Source organism: Sceloporus occidentalis, unplaced genomic scaffold (genome assembly GCF_023333645.1).
Source record: "Sceloporus occidentalis isolate IW3139 unplaced genomic scaffold, rSceOcc1.0.p SCAF_1, whole genome shotgun sequence".
Taxonomy (NCBI): Eukaryota; Metazoa; Chordata; class Lepidosauria; order Squamata; family Phrynosomatidae; genus Sceloporus; species Sceloporus occidentalis.
Genome location: NW_028316981.1, coordinates 60,271,134 through 60,292,226, shown reverse-complemented (window position 1 = coordinate 60,292,226; position 21,093 = coordinate 60,271,134). Strand labels below are relative to the sequence as shown.

The following is a 21,093-nucleotide window of genomic DNA, read 5'->3' as shown; positions in this document are numbered from 1 at the left end:
ATGATCTGGCAAAATAGATGCCGCAGAATTAATGTGGGGGGTTTTGTGTGTGAGAGTTTGCTTTCTGAAATGATAAATGTTGGAGGTTTTGTGTGTGTGAGAAAGTTTTCTCTCTGAAATGATTAATGTTCCTGGGCTGTGCAGAATGCCTTTACAAACGCTGATTCTGCTAACAAAAGGAATTGGTGTTTTGAATATTTCTTGTAATACAGAAAATGATAAGACTGCAGATGCTTGGTCTTCTAGACATATGCACATATCCACTTAAGGAATACTTTTATCAATTATTAAAAAAATACAAGAAGATTTTTATATACAGAAGCATTCAGTAACACTTCAGGAAAGTTTACTCCTGCATTTATATCTTTCCCCTTCTACAGTGGTTCCAATATATCAATAGCATAAGAGTTATCTTGGTCAAAAATGTACTTAGTGCAAAAGAGTCTCCAGGTACACATACAGGTACACAGGAGGTTGAGATTCTCTTATCTGGAATTCTGAAATTTGAAATATTCCCAAAACCAAAACATTTTTCACAGGTAGCTGAGATAGTTACACCTTTGCTTTCTGGTGGTTCATTGTACACAAACTTTGTATCATGCACAAAATTATTAAAAATACAGTGAGCCTCCACCATACGCAGGTTCATTATAGGCGGCTTCCAGCTCACGCGGAAGCCATTGGGAGAATGGGAGAATGGCATGTGCGCTTGTGGTGCATGCGCACGGCTGCACAACGAACATAAGCCCCATTATATCTAATGGGGCTCAAGTGTACGCGCTTTTTGCCTTTTGCCGGGGTGTGTGTGTCCAGAACGGATCCTCGCATAAGGCAGAGACAGACTGTATTATATAAAATTACCTTCAGACTGTGTGTAAGGTGTGTATGGAACATAAATGAATTTTGTGTTTCAACTTGGGTCACATCTCCATGATATCTCATTATGTATGTATAGGCAAATATAGGCATTCAAAATCCAATAAACAAACAAACAAACAAACAAATAAATAAATATCCCAAAATCCTAAACATCTCTGGTCCTGAGCATTTGGGATAAGGGAGACTCAACCTATATATATTTATTAAAATACACATTATAGCCAAGGTGTCCACCAACAGAATGACCACAGATGGCATATCAAGGTCCCCTTCTCCCTGCAGCGTTTCAAATCTGTTCCAGGGGCCAGGAAGGAAGGGAATTTCCTTGCATGAGTACAAGTCTGTTTGTATCACATTGGATGTTGCCCATGATTAAAACCACCCCCTCCTAAAAAAAAAGACAAGAAATGTAAAAACTTAAGCACTTGTGCAGGCCCATTGAAAGGACCCTGTCTGCACTATGTAAATGTTTCATGAAAGAAATAGATTAGTCATTCCTATTTTATCAAAAATTTTAAGATGTAATTTTTGAGTGGTGTTTGTGGCTGATAACAACAAAAGAAAACAAATATTGGCATATTTAACTTTTCCATTGGAGATATTTTTTCCTTTTGTATTTTATATATTTTTACTTGATTTGATGTTAGAAATTATTCTTTTTTCCATCTGAATTAAAATTTGATAGTATAATCAATATAACTCAGCATGTAGAGATTTAGAGGCCAAACACATTCTCTAATGCTACCTTGAAATAGACTGAAGCCCAAAGCTGGCCGTAGAGGTCTGGTATCATATACTTTCTGTAATCAATAGTAATCATTCTGTAATCATTGCTAAGAGACATTTGACTCAAGAGACCTCCAAACACATGGTCTAAGATATGGAAAGAATTTCTCAAAGTACAGTATATCTTGACAAAATTTAAGGACCACCATTATCAGTTGCTATAAAAATCCCTTAGCACAATCAAACACTTTCACTGACAGAAATAAACAAGTTGGGGAATTGCCACTTCACTTCTTGGTCTATCGATTTAATGAGTTGAGTGTTTTTGTTTTGTTTTTAAAGACAGTTGATTTAGGTCTCGATGTTTCCCTGAAGGAAACAGTAGACTTTTAATGGAATCAATTCACCTGTAATGCTTGCAGTTTCTCGTGTACTTTAGTGAATTCAGCACTCCTGTCTATCTCATTTGACGTTTTCCTTAAGCATACAAGTCATGAAAGCCTGGGCCCAAATCCAATTGCTAATTTCAGATAGAGTAGACCCATTAAATTAATGGACTTTACATAAGTATTGATTTACATAAGGTCCCATTTATTCAGTGAACCAAATTTTAATTGGGACTAACAATTGAGTTTAGGCACTGGATAGCTTCCACTTGCAGGGAATATAAATGGCTGATTCTTGAGGATTTAGATAAGATAATAAGGAAAGGAAATGAGTGATATTTATTATTTAAAATATTTTTTGTTTTGATTTCAAGAACTGACTGATCTTTTGCCCTACAATTATGTAGACAGCAATGTGTCTCTTTCTATTCCGCATCATCTTTTGATCTTCTCTAATCATGTCAGAATGAAGGAGCTATTGATCTTAGACAATATGATCAAAAGGCCATGGAAAAACTGTTCTATTTACTTTGAAGTGACTGGAAATTACATACAAATTGAAGGAGAAATAGCCCAAATCTTGGCATGTTCTGTTTGAAAGGCGAGTGGATAGGTGGAAGGAAGAGTACTCTTATTAAAGTAATCTAGGACAGTGCAATTTTCTCACTTTCCTAAAAGAAAACCTATTAAATTTGGCTTTTAGAGACATGGAGCAGGCTGAAATGGGTATGAGTTTCAGGATATAAACTGGTTAAATTCTTTCTTCTCGCCAATGATTAAGTGAAAAATAAGGAAACCGTAATGAAAAACCAGGAACAGTAGCGTTGAAATGTGTTTAGAAAATATTGGCTCTTCTTTTGCCACACTGTCAATAAATTTCAACATTTCAAAATGTAAATGTTTTAAAAAAATGGAAGAAAGGAAAGTGATTGAGCAGAGTATAGGAAGTATCTTTATACTGAACTAGACTATTGACCCATCTAAGTAATTATAAAGTATATAATAAACAGTCAAAAACTGTTGTGCCAGTAATCTGGTCTGCTGATCTCAGAAAAGCTAGTGCTTCAGCTTGGATTTATGGCAGACTAGCAGTTACAAGCTGCCCTGAGTGGCTGGTTAAGTCCAATACTCTGAGGTTGGAGAAATAGTTTTGTGTCAAGAAAGATCCAGAAATATAGTTGATAACATCTCCAAAATAATCATACATGGTGGAAATAAACGAGTCCAGGACCTAGTTGAGGAATAAAGGTGCCACAAACTAGGCAGCAAGAGCAGGCACAATTTACCAGACAACTATGTTACACAGAAGTAGGAACCTTACTGCTCTAATAGTGAGAGGACTGAACTGAAGGGCTAAGTAGTCTGGTTTTCCAGAACTCTGTCTCAAAATAGCTGCAAGCATGTAGTCTAATGGTGAGCTATTCTAGCTATGATTCATGGAGTTGTGGATAATGGAATTTGGTGAACCATCATTGTCCCTTTGTAATTTGGTCAAACATTTAATGCCTCTTACTCTTCGGGAGACTCCCACTTGAGGTCCTTTCTTTCTAAGGAATTGCTTAACTCTGGATAAGCCTGACGTCTTTGCAACACTTCACCAATCAGAGGCTGACTGTGCTTTCACTTTCTAGTGGGAATGCCTTCTTGGGTTGAGGTAGCCTCTCAGACTCTTCCTTTGGCTCCACCATGGATGTGGTCTGCCTCAGGTTCTATCTCAGTGTGGCCTGCCTCAGGTTCTTCATGAAAGAGTGAAAAATATGGCTGTGGGAAGGTACAACATTTTTTTACTTTTGCGTTTCAGAATACATCTCTACATTTTTGGCCCATTTACATTGAGCCTTACTGCCAGCTGATGCTCCGTTCAAGAATGTAAGGCATTTGCGTCTAGATTGCTCACATTAATGGGTTCAGCAAAGTGCTGTTCAACTGGGATGGCTGAGCTCAATAATGTGAAACATCTACATGTAAGTACCATACATTCTTTCATCTATTCATCCCTCACTTTATTTATACCTTGCCTTTTCTCCAGATTGGGACTCAAGGTAGTTTACGAAGATACAAAATTACAAAAACAAACAAACATAGTTAAAAACATACAACATCTGAGATTTTAAAAGATTAAAATAACAACAGTCTTATAGGAAGCCCCCACTTATCTGAAAGGTTGGGGACCACAGGACTATCAAAAAGTGGAATCAGTTGAAAAAGTGGAACCTAGTCTTGTTAAAATTTGCAAATGCAATACTGAATACTAGGTTGTATTTTATATCTGTACTGTGTTAATTTGTTGATGTAATCCCACCGCAATCTGCAGGAATAGGCAGGAAAATACAAATAAAAATTGTTATTATTATTATTATTATTACCAAGTCAACTGAGATAAAAGAAACAGCACACTTAGCAGATTCAGAGAAAAGAAAATCAGCATGCCAATAGAAAAAAAAAGCAGCAGTGTGTGGTCAAAAGAGCGGACCAGGGGTTGAAAGTGCAGTACATGGCTATAATTTTGATCTATCAAAAAAGAGAGGCATCAAAAATGGGGGATCCTTGGTCTGCTCTTTAAGGTGCACAGTACTGCTCCCCTCCCCTCAGTCAACTCTGTGTTCCAGTTGCTAGTTTCCTTTTCTCTCAATCAATTTGCCATGTTATTTCTTTTCTCTCAGGTGACTTGGCTCTATCTAGTACAGGGGTAGGCAACATTTTTGAGCTGGGGGCCGGGTTGCTGTCCCTCAGACAACTGGGGGGCCGAAGCCAAAAAATAAATAAATAATTTTTAAAAATTATATAAATAAATAAACTGGGCCAAATGTAGAACAAAATTTTCAAATAGAGGATACTTTATTTAAAAAAATGGAGTACACACGAATAAATTTGCTGATATTTAAAAAATGTTAATATAAATGCATGTTTCTGAGGCTTCTATAGACAATTGCCCCCCTTGCCCCCGCTTGCCCCCCTTGCCTGCCGCTTCCCCCCTTGCCCGCCGCTTCCCCCCTTCCCTGCCTCCTCCTGATAGGCCAAAGGCCCCGGCGACAATCGGTGGCAGGACCGGGCTGGGGCCGGTCCCAAGGCCTCGCCGGGCCGCAGGTTGCCTACCCCTGATCTAGTACTAAAAATATATCTGGTATGCTTTTAATTGCCCTGTTCCCTTAAATTCTAAGCTGCTCTGAATCCCATTTTTTTTGGGGGGGGGGGCAATAGAATAAAAATTGATGATGATGATGATAATTCAGTCTCGCATTTGCAAGCTAAAAAAAAAAAAGACTGGTTTCTACTTTTCAACTGATTCCACTTTTTGACAACTATCCAGTCCCTAACCCGTCAGATAAGCAGAGGCTTCTTGTAAAACCATTTTAAACTATTACTTTAAAACAAAGAATAAAAGCAGTACAACACCATAAAAAGTAATTCTCTTGTGAAACAATAAATTATCTAAGGCTTACTGAAATAAAAGGTCTTCACCTGCTGCTGAAAAGGCAGCAAAGAAAGAGCCATTATAACCTCCCTAGGAAGTAAGTCACAAAATGTGAGAACAGCCTTGGAGAAAGCTCTCTCCTAGACTTCCATAAAAATGCCTCTGAAGGTGCTGGAACAGAGGGAAGTGGCTCCCATGAAGAACTTAGAATTCAGGCAAGCTCATATGGGAAACTTTGAAAGTAGCATGAAATTCTGTATCAGTGATTTTATATTCAAAGAGCGAGAGAGCTAAATTCTTCTTCTAAGTAGGTTCTAGATGTTTTTCATTGAGATGTTTCCTGGAAGAGAACCCATGGCTATCATCTAAATGTACCAATCTTCACTATCTGATGTCATTATACTACTACCTGAATATATTTGGCAGTCAAAATCTCTTCTCTAAAGGTTCTTTTGCACTTCATAGCTAGCTCCTTTCACCAGCTCTGAAGTTCTCACCCCCCTTTTTACATACTCTTGTTAAACAGTAATGTGCTCCCCACATCTCAGTTATTGTAGTCTTCTTCACAAGCCAAACCACTTCACTATCACCATATTCTTCCTGCTTGGTGTTAATTGCTAATGAACACCCTAAAATGAGGTAGATGTTGATTTTGAGGCATGTGGTAAAGGTTCCTTTTGTAAATAAAAATAATTGTATTCTAATCCTGAAAATTTGGTGGGTTATTCATGGTGGACTTGCAGATATTCTTCGAAATCACAAGAGCCTTATTAAGTCCCCCAGACCTTATATCTTGTAGATATTACTATACATAATTTTGGTATCTTCAGATATGACATACTGTGTTTTGAATTAGTCCTGAATAAGGGCTCCAGAAAAGCCAGTGGACTCAGAGTAGGATAAATCACAGTGTATAGATAACAATGGATTCATAAGTGTGGAGGAAAAAATCACAATAAATTGAACAAGGTAACTTTTGCTGTTTTATGCTTCTTAAAACCTATACTTTATATAACCTTACTAATTCAGGTGTTTTTTTCATCTTCAGGATGAATGCACTTTCAAGATCTTAAATATACTGGGATTGAGCTTCAAATTATAGGTTATAGCTTTATCCTATAAAACTATAATTGGATAATGGTGTATGGCAAAGAATTTCAGAAGAAAATCAACCTTTGCTTTAGAAATTATAGCAAATCCTATGATTGTGTAGATCATGAAAAACTAGATGGGTCTAAAAGAAGTGGAGCCTCATATGTGATATGTATAATTAAATATTAAACTCAGAATCATTCATGCCACAGAAATGAACTATATCTATGTATGATTGTAAACATGAAGGGAGAGGTAGAAATACACGTGATTTGAAATGTGGTACTGGAGGAGAGTTCTGCGGATACGATGGACTGCTAAAAGACAAATAAATAGACCCAAGAACAAATCAATTCTGAACTCCCATTAGAAGTCAAAATGACTAAACTGAAACTATCATACTTTGGACATGTCATGAAATGAATTGACTCACTGGAAAACACTATAATGTTTGGTAAACAGGAAAATTATGTTTGACTCAATCAAAGAGGCTATGGGTTTAGAAGACTTGAGCAGGGCTGTTAATAACAAGGTGTCTTGGAGGTCTCTTAATCATAGGTTTGCCATAAGTCAAAGGCAACTTAACGTTAATTAATGACAACAACAGAGTTTATTCTACATACCCTACATGGTTTGGGTCTTGACTACTTGTGGGAGCATCTCCTTCCATACAATCCATCCCGCACACTTCGGTCCTCTGGGAAGAATCTGCTACAACCTAAGAAGACCAGACTTTCAGTGGTGACCCAGAGGACCTTCTCATCAGCTGCTCCCAGGCTCTGGAGCCACCTGCTGGACGAGATCCACCATATTACCACCTTGGAAGCCTTTAAAAAGGCTATTAAGACGTCTCCCTCTATTGATAACAACACCAAATTGACCAATACCATCACCCCTGTTCCCCCTCCTCTAGAGGAAGTTTCATTTCTTGTGCTAATCTGCCCGAAATTTTAATGTATTCCTATTGGGTAGATTTAAATGTTTTGATGTTTAATCTTTTTTATAATTTGATCACTGTTTTTATCACTGGGGGAAGGGCTGGGGTTTTGGAGTTTTTAAATTGTAATTCTTAATTGTTTGATGTTTTATTTATACTGTTGGAATCTGCTTTGATTCCTTTGTGAAAAATAAGAATACAAATTATTATTATTATTATTATTATTATTCTCTTCTTGTCTTGCTGATTGCAGGTTCTTCTAGAGTAAAAAAGTGGCCATTAACAGTCCCATTTTATACAGTGGGGTAGTAAAATGGTGTCCCTTATATAAAATGGAAAAATCAAGATTTGCTCTTTGGAATTTATAGTTTTGTTAATGTTTTGAAACTGTGGATAGTTGAATCTGTGAATAACTAAGCCATGGATATGAAGGGCTGACTATACTATAAGTGACTAACTGCAGTTCTCCTGTTTTATCGACTTCTTTTTCTCTTGTAGAAATATAAAGAATATGAGAAGGATGTCACCATAGAAGAAATTGATGGCCTTCAGCTTGTGAAGAAGCTAGCGAAGAGTATGGAGGAGATGTTTCATAAAAAGTCTGAAGCTGTACGGGTAGGTAGTACAATGGAGGGAAGATTTCCTTGCACAAGTTTCTTCAAAAATTAATTCTCTGTAAAACCAAGAGCAGTGTTTTGGATGGAAAGGGGTGCTTTGTTTGCAGTTAATGGAGGGTGAGTTGTTGCTACTTACCTTACTTTATCTTTGGAGGTGGTTTTCCCCTCATTTTATTGGTTGCTTTTTAACTTTAGAAAGAAGGGTTTTACATCACAAAGCTCTCTCTGAAGCTTCCTACCAAGTATGTGATGTCATATTATATCACATTGTTATAGTGTCAAAGCATTCCAGAAATTGCAGTTGGTAGAAATTGGTGCAAGTCGCTCTTTGCACAAGTTTACTGCATTCCTAGAATGTTTGTGAGTTGTGTGATGTTCTTTTATATCAGTGGTCCCCAAAACTTTCCAGGCCCTTTCCTCTTGGACAACAACCCCAGCAGAGCCCCAATGCATGTTTCCTGATATTAAGTCTACTGACAGGTGCAAAGGGAGTAGTGATCAAGCAGCCACTCAAGAAATGACTATTCTGGTAAAGGCTGGCACAGGTGGGAGGCTTCTCAGTCACTTCTTGAGTGGCTGCTTGATCACTACTCCCTTTGCACCTGTCACTGTAAGAGCAGCAACCATGCAGAAGGTTGAGTAGTGACAGAGAAGCCTCTCATCCATTCCAGCTTTGTCATAAAGGTCAGTGAGGCAAGAAGCTTCTTGGTCACACTGCTCAGTCAGCTGCTTGGTTACTGCTCCCAAGGTGACCATGTGTAAAGGAAGAAGCTTCACTCCAGCAAGGAAAGGCTCTCAATCTTTCTTCATCAGGGCGGACAGGGGGGCAGTAGGTGTGTGTATTGTGGGTTTACAGAGGCTACATGCTTTGGATTGGAGACTCTTCTCTCAGCCTGTCCAATGAAGAAAATCAAGAGCAGGGTGGTGCACCCAAAGCTTAAGCCTAGTCTCAAACTTGAAAACTCCTTTTTGCTGCTTCTTCTTCCCCACTGCTGTGTGCTACCACCTTTCTCCACCCAGTCAGTCTCTCCCAAAATGGTGCCACTCCAAGTAACAGAAATGATGCCTTATGCCCAACCCTCACAAGTGTTTCCTGGCACTACTAGTGAAAGATGTGGTGGCCAAAGATGTAGTGAAGAGAGTGAGCTTGCATGGGCAGATGAAGAGTGACAGATACCACCACATGAAGTGAGGCTTCTTGATGGTTTTAAGGGACCCTGAAAAGGTCCCTCATCCCCACCATGGATCTAAGGCCTGCTGGTTCCCCTTTGTCTTTCTTGCGCACCAATACTTTAACTGAAGGCCCCTCGCTGGCCCCCTTTCCCCTCATCCTTCTTCAAAAGGAGAAATGCAAATCTTCTGATAACTCATTCCTTCTATGTGTTTCCATTTTCTGCTTTGGGAGTACCTTGCTTTGAAGTCAGTGTCAAAGAACTTATACATAAGTTTTGCCAATGGTATATAGTGAACATATTTTGGGAGAAATGAGATCATTTTCAGTTCCATGTTTTTTCCTTAACATTCATGGTTGTTATATACTAGAGATGATGTGACCTCCTGATACATCCATCCTTTAGTCATCAGTATTTCTTATGAAGAGAAAGCAGTTTAGAAACTGAGACCTGGAATTAGACATCACAATCTGCCTGCTCTATAGAGTTGAATGAATAATTTTGAAAGCAATCCTGATGGTAATTGGTACATTCTTTTTGACTATTCCTGTTCCTTCATTCCTCATTGTCTTTACAATAGGAGTTCCTGAAGAGTTATCTACAATAGGCTTTTTAATGTAATATATAATCTTGAAATCTTTTTAAAATGCAACACTTTTTTTTATAACTGGAGGGAAAATCAAAGAAATAATTGACTGGCATCACAAGTAGAGTTCTGTGTATGCTGTAATTCTGTGGCAGCACAGAAATGCATTTGTTACATATTTGGGCATAGAATTCAACTTAGTTATAACTTTGGCTTTTAATTTGGGAAGGGCAAGTTTCTGGATACCATGGTTATCAGTGGTTGATGTCTTCCATGTCAGTGGGGGAGGGGAATTCTTTCCATTTTTTAGTCTGAACATTATAGCAATCATTCAAGTGTTGAATCTATTTGGGAGATAGGGTTTACCTTAAGTCTCTTTAAAATTCAGATAAAATCTTATAATATTCACTTTCCCCACTGACATGGAAACCACCAGTTGCCAATGCTTATAGTCATGATGGTATGTCCATGTTTTGGAAAGTGCTGGTAAGGTGCATGGAAATCTGCTTAAAATTTACTCATCCCTCTGGCTAATGATAAAAGAATAGATTGTGTAAAAGAGTACAAGATGATGGACTAAACTATTCAAATGAATAGAAAATATGCAGATCTTTTTGATTTACATAAGTTATACAAGTCAAGCAATTGGTGCAGAATTTGGATTACCTCATTGCAGAGTTTCTTATTTGTTTATCTTTGCAATGGAATATCCTGACCCAGTCATTAAGGGAAATTGGATATATTTTGTTATTCTCACTTAGTTCTGAAATGGCAAAGCTGTTTTGCAACTATTACTGTAACTCATCCAAAATGGGTGTAATGTTTCATAGTTACTTGACATGCTATTTAAGATATGCAGCTTGGAGACACTCAGCATGGGATCCTTATTTCCAGAACTTACCCTGCCATCTTATAAAATAGAAATTTCTTTCCTTATTTGTATTGCTTCTCACTTATATAGCACTAGGGATTGTTCACCTATCCTGGGATGCTGGGATAGGAAGCCTAGATCAAGCAGAAGGTGAGGGGGACAGCATAGTTCAGTAATGGCAACTTTGAGCAAATTTAGGTGAACAGGATTTGTGCCATGTAGAGTTTCGAGGAGAGAAAAGCCACATTTTTTTACAATGAGAGAAATGACCTGTAGAATCTAATTCATTTCAGATTCTAAAAGGGACACCTAAAATGGTTTCACATGTGCTTATGCAGAACATGCTTGCATTTTCTTTTTATATGTCCTGGTGGCAGGGAAAAGAAAAATATCCTTTGGGACCCAGTAGATTCCAGTATACTCTAACTGGAAAAAATGACTAAAAAGCAACTGTTGGTATTTGGTGGCCACTATTTATTTCTGCTGTTGACTCACAAAAGGACATAATATTTTGGGTCAAACAGTAGACCCATTGTCTGTTTGATTGCCTAGCAGAAATTTGGGAATGGCTTGACATCTTGAAAATTTAAGGCAAAATCTGACCTTACACTATTAGAGGAAATGCTTCATGAAAATTGCAAGGTAGTTAGTTTTTTGTGGGTTTTTCGGGTTGTGTGGCCATGTTCTAGAAGATTTTCTTTCTGATGTTTCACCAGCATTTGTGGCTGATATCTTCAGAGAACACTTGCCTGGGAAAAAGTGGGTGTATGTGTGTGTGTGTGTGTGTGTGTGTGTGTGTGTGTGTATATATATATATATATATATATATATATATACACACTGTGTGAGCCTGGGAATGCAGGAGTGATTTGCATGTATATTGTTCTGTTCTGATGGCAGTTCTCAGGCTGGGAGGCTAATGCAAAAGAGGATCAATGTCTGCTAATTGGTGATCATTATCTGCCAGGAAAGCCCCTGACTCTGAGTGGTTTCCCATTTGCATTTGCTGAGTTGTTATTTTGCTATTCCTCAGGACTGGTAGCCAAATTTTGTTCACTTTAAGGGTTTCCTCTTTCCAGTTGAAATTATCCAGATGTTTGTGGATTTCAGTGGCTTCCCTGTGCATCCTGACATGGTAGTGGTTGGCATGGTCCAGGATTTCAGTGTTTTCAAACAATATTTTATGCCCAGAATGATTTGTGGCATGTTCTGCTACAGCTGATTTTTCTGGCTGGCCCAGTCTGCAGTGCCTCTAATGTCCCTTGATTCTTGTTTGTTGTACACTGCGTTTGGTGGTGCCTATGTAGACTTGTCCGCAGCTGCATGGTATGCGGTAAACTCCTGCGGTTGTGAGAGGGTCTCTCTGGTCCTTAGCTGAGCGAAGCATTTGCTGGATTTTCTTTGTTGGTTTGTAAACCATTTGCAGGTTGTGCTTCCTCACCACTTTGCCTATTCTGTCTGTGACTCCTTTAATGTATGGTAAAAATACCTTCCCTTTGGGTTGCTGCTTGTCTTCACTTCTCTCGGTATTCCTGGGCCTGGCAGCCCTTCTGATGTCTGAGCTGGAATAACCATTGGCCTGGGGAGCCCGGTCCAAGTGCTTCAGTTCATCTTCCAAGAAGTGGGGTTCACAGATGCATTTTGCTCAGTCTACCAGTGTTTTGATTGTGCTTCTTTTTTGTCCTGGGTGATGGTTGGAGTTCTTGTGCAGGTATCGGTCTGTAAGTGTGGGTTTTCTGTATACTGTGTGACCCAAACGTTGGTTCTGTTTGCCATTCTTGGATGTCGTAGTCATACGCAAACCGAACCAACATATGGAGGGGTGAAGAGTCAGTTGGGGAAGAGGCAAGCGTAAAGAGAGATAAAGTAAGGAGGAAGAGAAAGTATGTGTATGTGTGTGCATGCAGCTGGACAAGGGAAAGTGGGGAGGAAGGTGTGTGTGTCTGGAAATATGTTTTCCAATGGTCTTAGGTCACCTCTATGAAAGGGCCGTTTGACCCCCAAAGGGGTCATGACCCACAGGTTGAGAACCACTGTTTTAAGGCTCTCAGTGGGTTCCAGAGCAGAAGAGAGAGGCCAGGGAGCAACCGGTTCAGTAGATATCTTAATTATACTTTAGAAAGCTAAAAGCCTATTTGGAATAACTTGAAATTGAACAATGTTTTGTTAACCGGTGATATCCAGTTGAGTGTTGCCTAATCAGTTAGAGAGCTTGTATTTTACAAATGGGGAGAACATTGAATCTGCCACTGTAATCTACTTGGCAGAAAGAGAAATGTGCATTTCACTTATGTTCCTTGTAAAAAGATGTATAAAAGAAAGAAATGGTAGAAATTGAAGTGGGTTTGTAAAGGTTATGCATCAAATAAAACAGAGAGCCACATTTAAAAAGAATTATTCTCTCAGCCTTTTTTTAAGACTAAAAATGGTTTTTAAGCACCAGTTTTCACTCTCCTAATGTAAAGCGCTATTTGATTTACACTGATAACACTAAAAAAAGAAGAAAGAAAATACTTTTTTGAGTACAATGGAGTAGGTATATATATAAAAGGTCCAGTATCTTAGCCATACAGAAGAAAGTAAAGAAGGGAAGCTTTTTCCATTTATTAGTTGTTCGTTCTTTCTTGCCCCTGGTTTTTTGCTACCTGGTGTTCACTGCAGAATTGATTCCCATTATAGGTGTACTGTGAAAAGTAATTGCTGTTGTACAGTAATTCAATTTCAGCACATTCACGCGTCAGTAAACCAGCAGGGTTTATCAAGAGAAAACAGCGACATTAAAGCTTTTTATCATGAAATTCCACATGTAGGAATTCATTTCCCTACCAAAAATAGGATATTAGCATTTGCATTTCATAAACATGGACAATTGTGGATAAATATTTTCTACTCATAGGTTTTTTTTATTGCAGTCATTCAGCCTACTAGGAGCTGTTGTTAGAATTATGTTGTTTAGGTTTATCAAATGTAATGTTGGTGTGACAGTTGTACATGTATATGAAATGTGTGCTGATGTGTCATATAAGCTCTGCCTTAGTTCAAACACAGTGTTAGTGGAAAATGAATGCAAGGTGCAATCAGTTTCTTTTTAAAGGTCAAAAGCAGGTCGTGGCTCAAGGAAGGCTCAGCCCTTGTTACGATGATGATGTTGTCCATATCCCTCCTTTTCTTCAGATCTGGGACATTAAGGAAGCTTGTGACATTCAAATCATATACAGATATGACCCTATGGTTGAAATATAAACTTTGTTTGCTTAACACTTTCATCAACCAGAACCAGCATAGTCAATGGTGAGGGATTATGGGAGCTGCAGTCTTAAAGCACTTGGAAAACAACTGTGGTTGCTAGATCTCAGGGCCTGGTCCTATGTCTCTAGTTTTTATGGGTTGTCTCCAAGTGGAAGACAAGGATACAAATATTTCTTATCTTGTCTTCCTATGTAAGCAAGAAGGAATAATCCTCTCATTGATCTGGAGACAGCTCTTTTAACAAAGATTTTGTCTTAATTTCCAAATAGGAAAATTGAATTGCAAGCTGTGAGCAACTTTGATTGGTGCTTATTTCATAACATTTAATTATATCAGCAGGGACTGTCCCTAAGTCTCAGGTTTTGGCTTGGTGACTTGAGGGTCTGAGTCAAATCTGAATGGACAACACTAGAACTTACAGTTGCCAACACCAGACTAAGAAGAAAATAATGATTTGGTTGAATAATATGGAGTTTAAGAAACTTAGGCCTGTTACAGACTGCCAAAATAAAGCTGCTTCGAGTCTCTTTGGAGGTATGCTATTTAAATGATGCATGGGTCCTAAGAGTCCAGAAGTCGCGTCAAAGCCACACTCCATTCCTAAGCACTGGAGTGCAGCTTTGGTGCAGCTTCCGGATTCTTAGGATGCATGCATCATTTAAACAGCATACCTCCAAAGAGACCCGAAGCAGCTTTATTTTGGCAGTCTGTAACAGGTCCTATTTAGATGGAAGCAGTTTTTCTCATAGGCTGTGTTTTTCCAAGTTTAAATACTGTAACTGCTTATCAAAATGACCAAATAATTCACGTTATAGATGTAATTGGTGTCTTTATTTATTTAGTTAGTTTATGCTCTGCCATTCTCCCACCATGGAACTTGCAATATAAATTAAAATAAAATATCACTAAAATGATATATAATGCAAAAGTTAAAAATAAAGGATCCAATGAAAACATTAATTTAAAATAGTTAAAAAGGCATTCAGAGCACACCCAATACTTTGAATTGTGCCCAGAAATGAACTAGTAGCCAGCGTAGCTGTTGCAGCAAAGAAGTTATATTTGTTTCTTATAACCATGTCCAGTCAATAGTATATCAACAGCATTTTAGACCTGATGTAGTTTCTGAACAATTTTGAAAGGCAGCTCCACATAGATTCCAATATTTCTTAAACAGAATTAGCTTTGGTTTTAATGGAGCTTTTAAAAGCCCCTTATTTCTAAAGACTTTAAAAGCAAATTCTGTTGAGCTTTGGGGCAATTTTGTTTTATCAAAGTGTTGGGATTATTTTTGTATTTGGCTATTATTTTATTTTATGTTTTATATTTTATAGTTTTGTGATTATCATGATAGGCCAATGATGATTGTAGGGGTGTTATGATGATGATGATGCTCTCCAGCTGCTTTCACCCATAACTTGGAAACATTACAAAAAAGCACGCAGGAGCACATATATCATAAGCTCCCCCTTTTCCTTCTTACAGTATATAGGGGAAAAGAGAGAGCATTACCGGTTCACCTCCTTTTCCTCCTCTTTCACTACATTACCTCAACTACAGTATTGTAATGAGTATGAAAACTTGCCTCTGCTTGTTTTAGTCTGCTGGAATCCTGCACCACTGATATTTCAAAGCACTGCTCAAGGAAACATCTCCACCCTTTAGATAGTTCTCATTTTTCAGAAGCATCTGCTGCTGTTGGTTTTCACACATAAGAGGTGTCTATGAAGCTTGTATACAGACTTCTGAAGCCTTGAGCCACTTCATTTGATGCCTCTTCAAAAGCTATTGGTGATCTGTTTCAGTATAACCTCTTGCTGAGGCATAAGCAAAGAAACTTGAGATCAACAATTTAACATTTTTAATGCAAATGCTGAAACCTTCCTCTCCCATTTTGATTTTAGATGCCTCAGTGCTAAATGTAAAATAATATGCTTTTGTTGTTGCCCAGTTTTATTTGCTTCACCAGCCAAGAGAGGGAAAGACTTAGACAAGGAGAAACACTAATTGATTATTGCGAGGGAGGAGGAGGATTTGAGCTGGACTATTCAGTGCCAATGTAGCCTTTGCTTTTTGTGGCTGTAAATTAAAAATTGGGAGGAAAGTTGTTTCTGTCACCTCTTTTGTTGTTTCTTTCACCTCTTTTGCATTACTGGCACACATTGATGCCTGAGTGGTGATTTTCCTCCCCTGGTTCTTTTACAAGGCCCTTACAATTCATGCTAGAAGCCTTGCTCCCCGTGTCATCAGTCTGGGTAGAGGGCAGAACTTTATATCCTTCTTATCCTTGAGAACTCAAGAAGAGCTCTGGTGGATCAGACAATGGCCTAACTAGCAGTGGGGACTGCTGGCTCATTATCCGTGAGGTGGTGAATCTCCATAATGCTGAATAATCAAAGGTGGAGGATATCTCAAGTCAGAGACAATTTTCAGTTTTAGCAAAGTCACCTTTTCAAAAACTAGTAAATGAAAACACATCACTTTCCTCAGTAATAATATCTATAAAGAGTGGATAATGACCTGGACCTCCAAACTGAGTTACATATACACTGGGTTACATATACAGTGTGGTCCTGTCCAGTAGGAGAGAGGCACCAGCGATGGAGGCATTAAATAGTTCCAGAACATCTGTGTCCTGCTCCAGCTCTGGGTTGGATACCTCACATAGCACAAACCACTGTGGGTGGTTTGGCAGCAGTTGCAGCATGCACTAGGGTGGAGCTAAGTTAAGATAAAACAACAGAGCTGAGCATATGCTGACAACAGTGGAAGATGGGACAGAGCTTGGAAGTAACAAGTTGCAAATAGGAAGTTACTTTTAATTAATTCCTTTCCCCAGAACAAAGGTGCATATACTACAACATGCCTATGGATATTATCACACTGCCCTTTTCTGTCCTTTCCTCCCACACTAGGCATGGGATGTAAACTTTAATATGCAGATTTTTTTGTACCTCCTCCATGCCAAGGCAGGAGGCATCCCCTACTCCATCTGGAATTCTTCCACACCTTGCAAAGAATGGAAAAATCCCATTCTTCAAAAAGTGTGGGAGAAGTCTGGATCAGATACGGGATGCCTCGTGCCTGGGCACAGAGGTGTGCAATAAAATTCACTTATTAAAGTTTACATCTTGCACTTCACATGGGAGGAATGGACAGAAAAAGGTGGGGTGATAATCTCCAATAATTTCACAAGCAATAATGCCACTCCTTTTGCAGTGTTGCATTAACTTTTTGTTACTAGGCTTGTAGCAACAGGTTTTGCCGAATGTTAGAGAGTGATAAAATGCAGCCTTGCCTGACCCCTCTGCCAATTAGGAACCATTCTGTTTCTCTGTATTCTGTTCTAAGAGTAGCCACTTTTTCTGAGGATAGGTACAGATCAGGATAGTCAAATGTAGCAGCACATCCAGTTAAATCACTCTTGACAGATGGCCATTCAACTTATTTGAAAAATTGAGAAGGCATGACTCACTAGAAATGATGATAATGCTTGTAAATATTGAGGGCAGTAGGAAGACCATACACAAGACAGATAGCCTCAGGCACAGCCCTATATTTGCAGGAAATGAGCAGGGCCATTGAGGATAGCATGTATTGGAGATGCCTCATTCATAGGGTTACTGTGGATTGAGGTAGACTTGAGGGCAGATGATGATGATGATGATGATGATGATGATGATGATGGAGGAGGAGCACTATCACATGATTCTCAAGCATCAGCTAGTGTATCTTGTATCTTGCACTCTGTTTTGGATTTTGACATGATCAAAGAATCATAGAATCATTGAATCATTGAATCATAGAATCGTAGAGTTGGAAGAGACCACAAGGGCCATTCAGTCCAACCCCCTGCCATGCAGTAAATCACAATCAAAGCATCCCCAACAGATGGCCACCCAGCCTCTATTTGAAGATCTCTAAGGAGGGAGATTCCACTACACTCCGAGGGAGTTTGTTCCACTGTCGAACAGCCCTTACTGTCAAGGAGTTCCTCCTAATGTTGAGGTGGAATCTTTTTTCCTGTAGATGATAAGATTGTATTTTGTTTGTACCACAGGCAAGCTGCTTGTAACATTCAGATTGTTTCTTTTGACAGCTCACAAATAACTATTTTAGGGCTGGAACAGACCGGCTTGAGGGGCATGTCATGCAGATGACACGTGCCCCCAAGATGCCAGGAAGCCAGCTTCATGCCACCTGGCATTTACATAGGGGCCAGATTACTGTACTGTATTACTTTTTGAAAAACAAACAAACACTGTATCAATAACTGAAATAAATTTTGGCCCTTGTAAACAGTAATGTCCCTATATCAACAATTAGTTTCTTTAAAAAGTAATTTCCCAAGCTCTGAGATGGGGGTAGAGGAAAACCCAGCCAGCCAGCCAGCCAACCAGCCAGCCAAGAGCAAGTGTGTCAGCCAGCCAATTAGTTGTGCAGCCTGCTGCATAGATCTAATCTTTCCCTCCAACCCCTGCTTGGAGCTGTACTTTTTATTTTAAAATTCAAGCAACAGGGGTGCCAGCCAAGTGCACTTATGTGCCCTGAGGCTAAGCCAACCCAGCTCTTTACCAGCCCCAAGCTTTGCATATCCAAACAGCTGAAGCTTTGCATATTTATCCAGTTTGCCATTGCAAGTCTGCTGCTAGAAGAGTAGGGGTCTGTGTGTGTAATGGCTTAAAACACTGCTGAATTTCATATTAGATTCTCACTGGAAAGGAGGTGGAAACATATTTTAAAAAGAAGATAAATATGAATAACTCAAAGGGCATGCTTAAAACTGTTCAGCCTGTTCCCTACGCCGCCCCCCGCCATGCTCCTCAAAAACAATTTCTGATTTCCACAAAATTTAATTTCACAAATTAATGTACTGCTCTCTTCAAAATGAGAGTATACTTGTAGAACAAAACTAGTGCACAGCTGTGCTCTCTGTTTCAGTGTCCTTAGGTCAGGGACAACTATCATTGATCTTTCTCCAAATATTCTTTCTTGAGTGGTATTGAAAGTTCCCTGGAAAGATCTCCTCCTTTTATCCTCTTTTACCATTAGCAAAAATTAAAACATTTCCAACCCCCTTTTTGGGGGTGTGTGTGTGAGTGTTAAATATTAAAGGAGTTCTTTTGGTGAACAACCAATTTACTAAATCACCACCATTCTGTTCCTAAATTGAAATTCAGTCCTCTCTCCCACTGGTTTTTCTTTTTTAATTCTTCCTGTTTCCTGGGATAGATTAGTCATGGGAGAAAGTGCTGAACACTCATTCTAACACAGGTAAAAGAGCTCTCAAAGTCTAGCTACTCATGTTTTCCCTTGATAGTCTGTCCTACCTCCTCTAAGTAAATGTATGCATATGATTTCAATATAAAAGCTTTTTAAAGAGATCCATTTGATTACACTTAGAATGAAAGCTGTGTATCATATTTTTTTACTAGGAAAGGTGTAATGCTGATGTGTGCTTTGTGCTTTTGTTTTTTTTTTAATGAAGAATATTCATTTCTTTCAGGCACACATAACTGCAATTCGGTAGCACACAAGTGATGATATAATCATTGTGTGTGTGTGTGTGTGGTGTGCTTTTAAGTTGCTTCTGACCTATGACAACTCTAAGGCAGAGTTGTCACAACCCTAAAGTGGGATTATCATGTAGTTTTCTTGGCAAGATTTATTTATAGGGGGTTTGATTTTGCCTTTCTCTGAGGCTGAGAGAACATGACTTGCCCAAGGTCACCCGGTGATTTGACCAAGTTGGAATTCAAACTCTGCTCTCCAGAGTCATAGTCCAACACTGAAACCACTATACAAAGCTGGCTGTCCTTTAATCACTAACACCACTGAAATTAACAATGTATCTCAAACAGCATATGTGATTCTCTTTTTAAAAACTTTTTAAAAATATATTGTCAGCATGTTGTTGTGTGCTTGTTTGCTTGGGAGACATCCTTTTAGGGAAGAGGGGCATGCATATGTTTGTATGTGGTGCATGTGTGAAATAGATCTTTGCAGGAGAAAGTATGTATGTATGAGAGGGAGAGATGGTCTTAGGAGAGAGAAAGAGATTGTCATGGGAAGGGAGTCTGGGTGGCAGCAGGGAAATGAATGGCTGAGAATTAATTGAAGAGGAACGGCTCTGGGTATGAATTTGGGAGAAACTGATTTGGGAGATAATTTTGCTATTAATCTGGGGGAGTAAATTAATTTTATGTTTGAGCAACTTTTCATGTACCCATAGATCTCTAGGGACTCCTACCCACTTCTTCCCACTGCCCAGCCGATTGCCTTTTCCCATCTGAAGTCATAAATGTGTTACCATTGTTTATTCTATCTACCATGAGTGTTGCTTGGCTGACTTGCATGAGCTTTCTGCTTTTCACTTAGGTGCATTTGATGTTTTCTGATTGTAGCACAAGGACAGCCTGGCTTGCATTGTGTTGGCCATTTTGCCTCCAGAGTGTCCTGGCCCCCACCAAATGAAACCATGGTTCTGAGGCAATGGCCTGGAAGAGGCAGGCATAATAGAATGGCCTGAGTTTGCTCCAGCTGGAAGCGGGTTGGAACCCCACTGTCTGCACATCCGAAGGTGGGATGTGGATGCAGGGGCTGACTGGCACCACTAGGACTTGATTATCCTGGCTTCTTTTCACTCTGGTCCTAAGGACCAGGGCAAGGCTTCGGTGTGACTTCCAGCCACTTTGGAGACATGTATCATTTAATCAGCAAACCTCCAAAGCAGCCGGAAGCTGTTTCATTTGGTCTGTCTGTTTTACTCCAATGGGGAATTCCCTATCTACAGTATATTCCCTTTTTGTCTTTCTCCCTGCTTTGACTATCGTCTCTCCTCTTGATCCTACAAGTTTGATTCCCCAGTTTCCCTTCCTGGCTGCCTTGGAATGTTGCTTCCCATGGATGTTAAAAAAAAAAAAAAAAAAAGTTAGAATTACACAGGTACTTAGATCAAGCATTGACTTTATGAAATGTTTTCCCTCCAGGAGAGAAGGTTTTTTTTAAACATTTTTTCAATTTTCATTTTTAATTTATTCCTCTTTTATTTTTATTATCTTTAACCTAGGCCTGCCTTGTCTACATTGGAGAAACAAAGGAGTTGGACATCCTTTTAATTGCCATGGCTCAATGCTGTGGAATTCTGGGATTTGTAGTTTTGT

General features: G+C 39.0%; 1 protein-coding gene across 3 annotated transcripts in view; it reads left to right on the top strand.

The window, feature by feature from the left end:
• Window positions 1–21,093, top strand: part of CACNA2D3 (calcium voltage-gated channel auxiliary subunit alpha2delta 3) — a 717,368-nt gene that overhangs the window by 137,607 nt on the left and 558,668 nt on the right. For all 3 annotated transcript variants that reach the window (XM_089522601.1, XM_089522591.1, XM_089522612.1), the window contains exon 3: window positions 7,934–8,050. In XM_089522601.1, coding sequence (XP_089378727.1) covers window positions 7,934–8,050 — 117 coding nt within the window. The remainder of the gene's footprint in view (window positions 1–7,933; window positions 8,051–21,093) is intronic.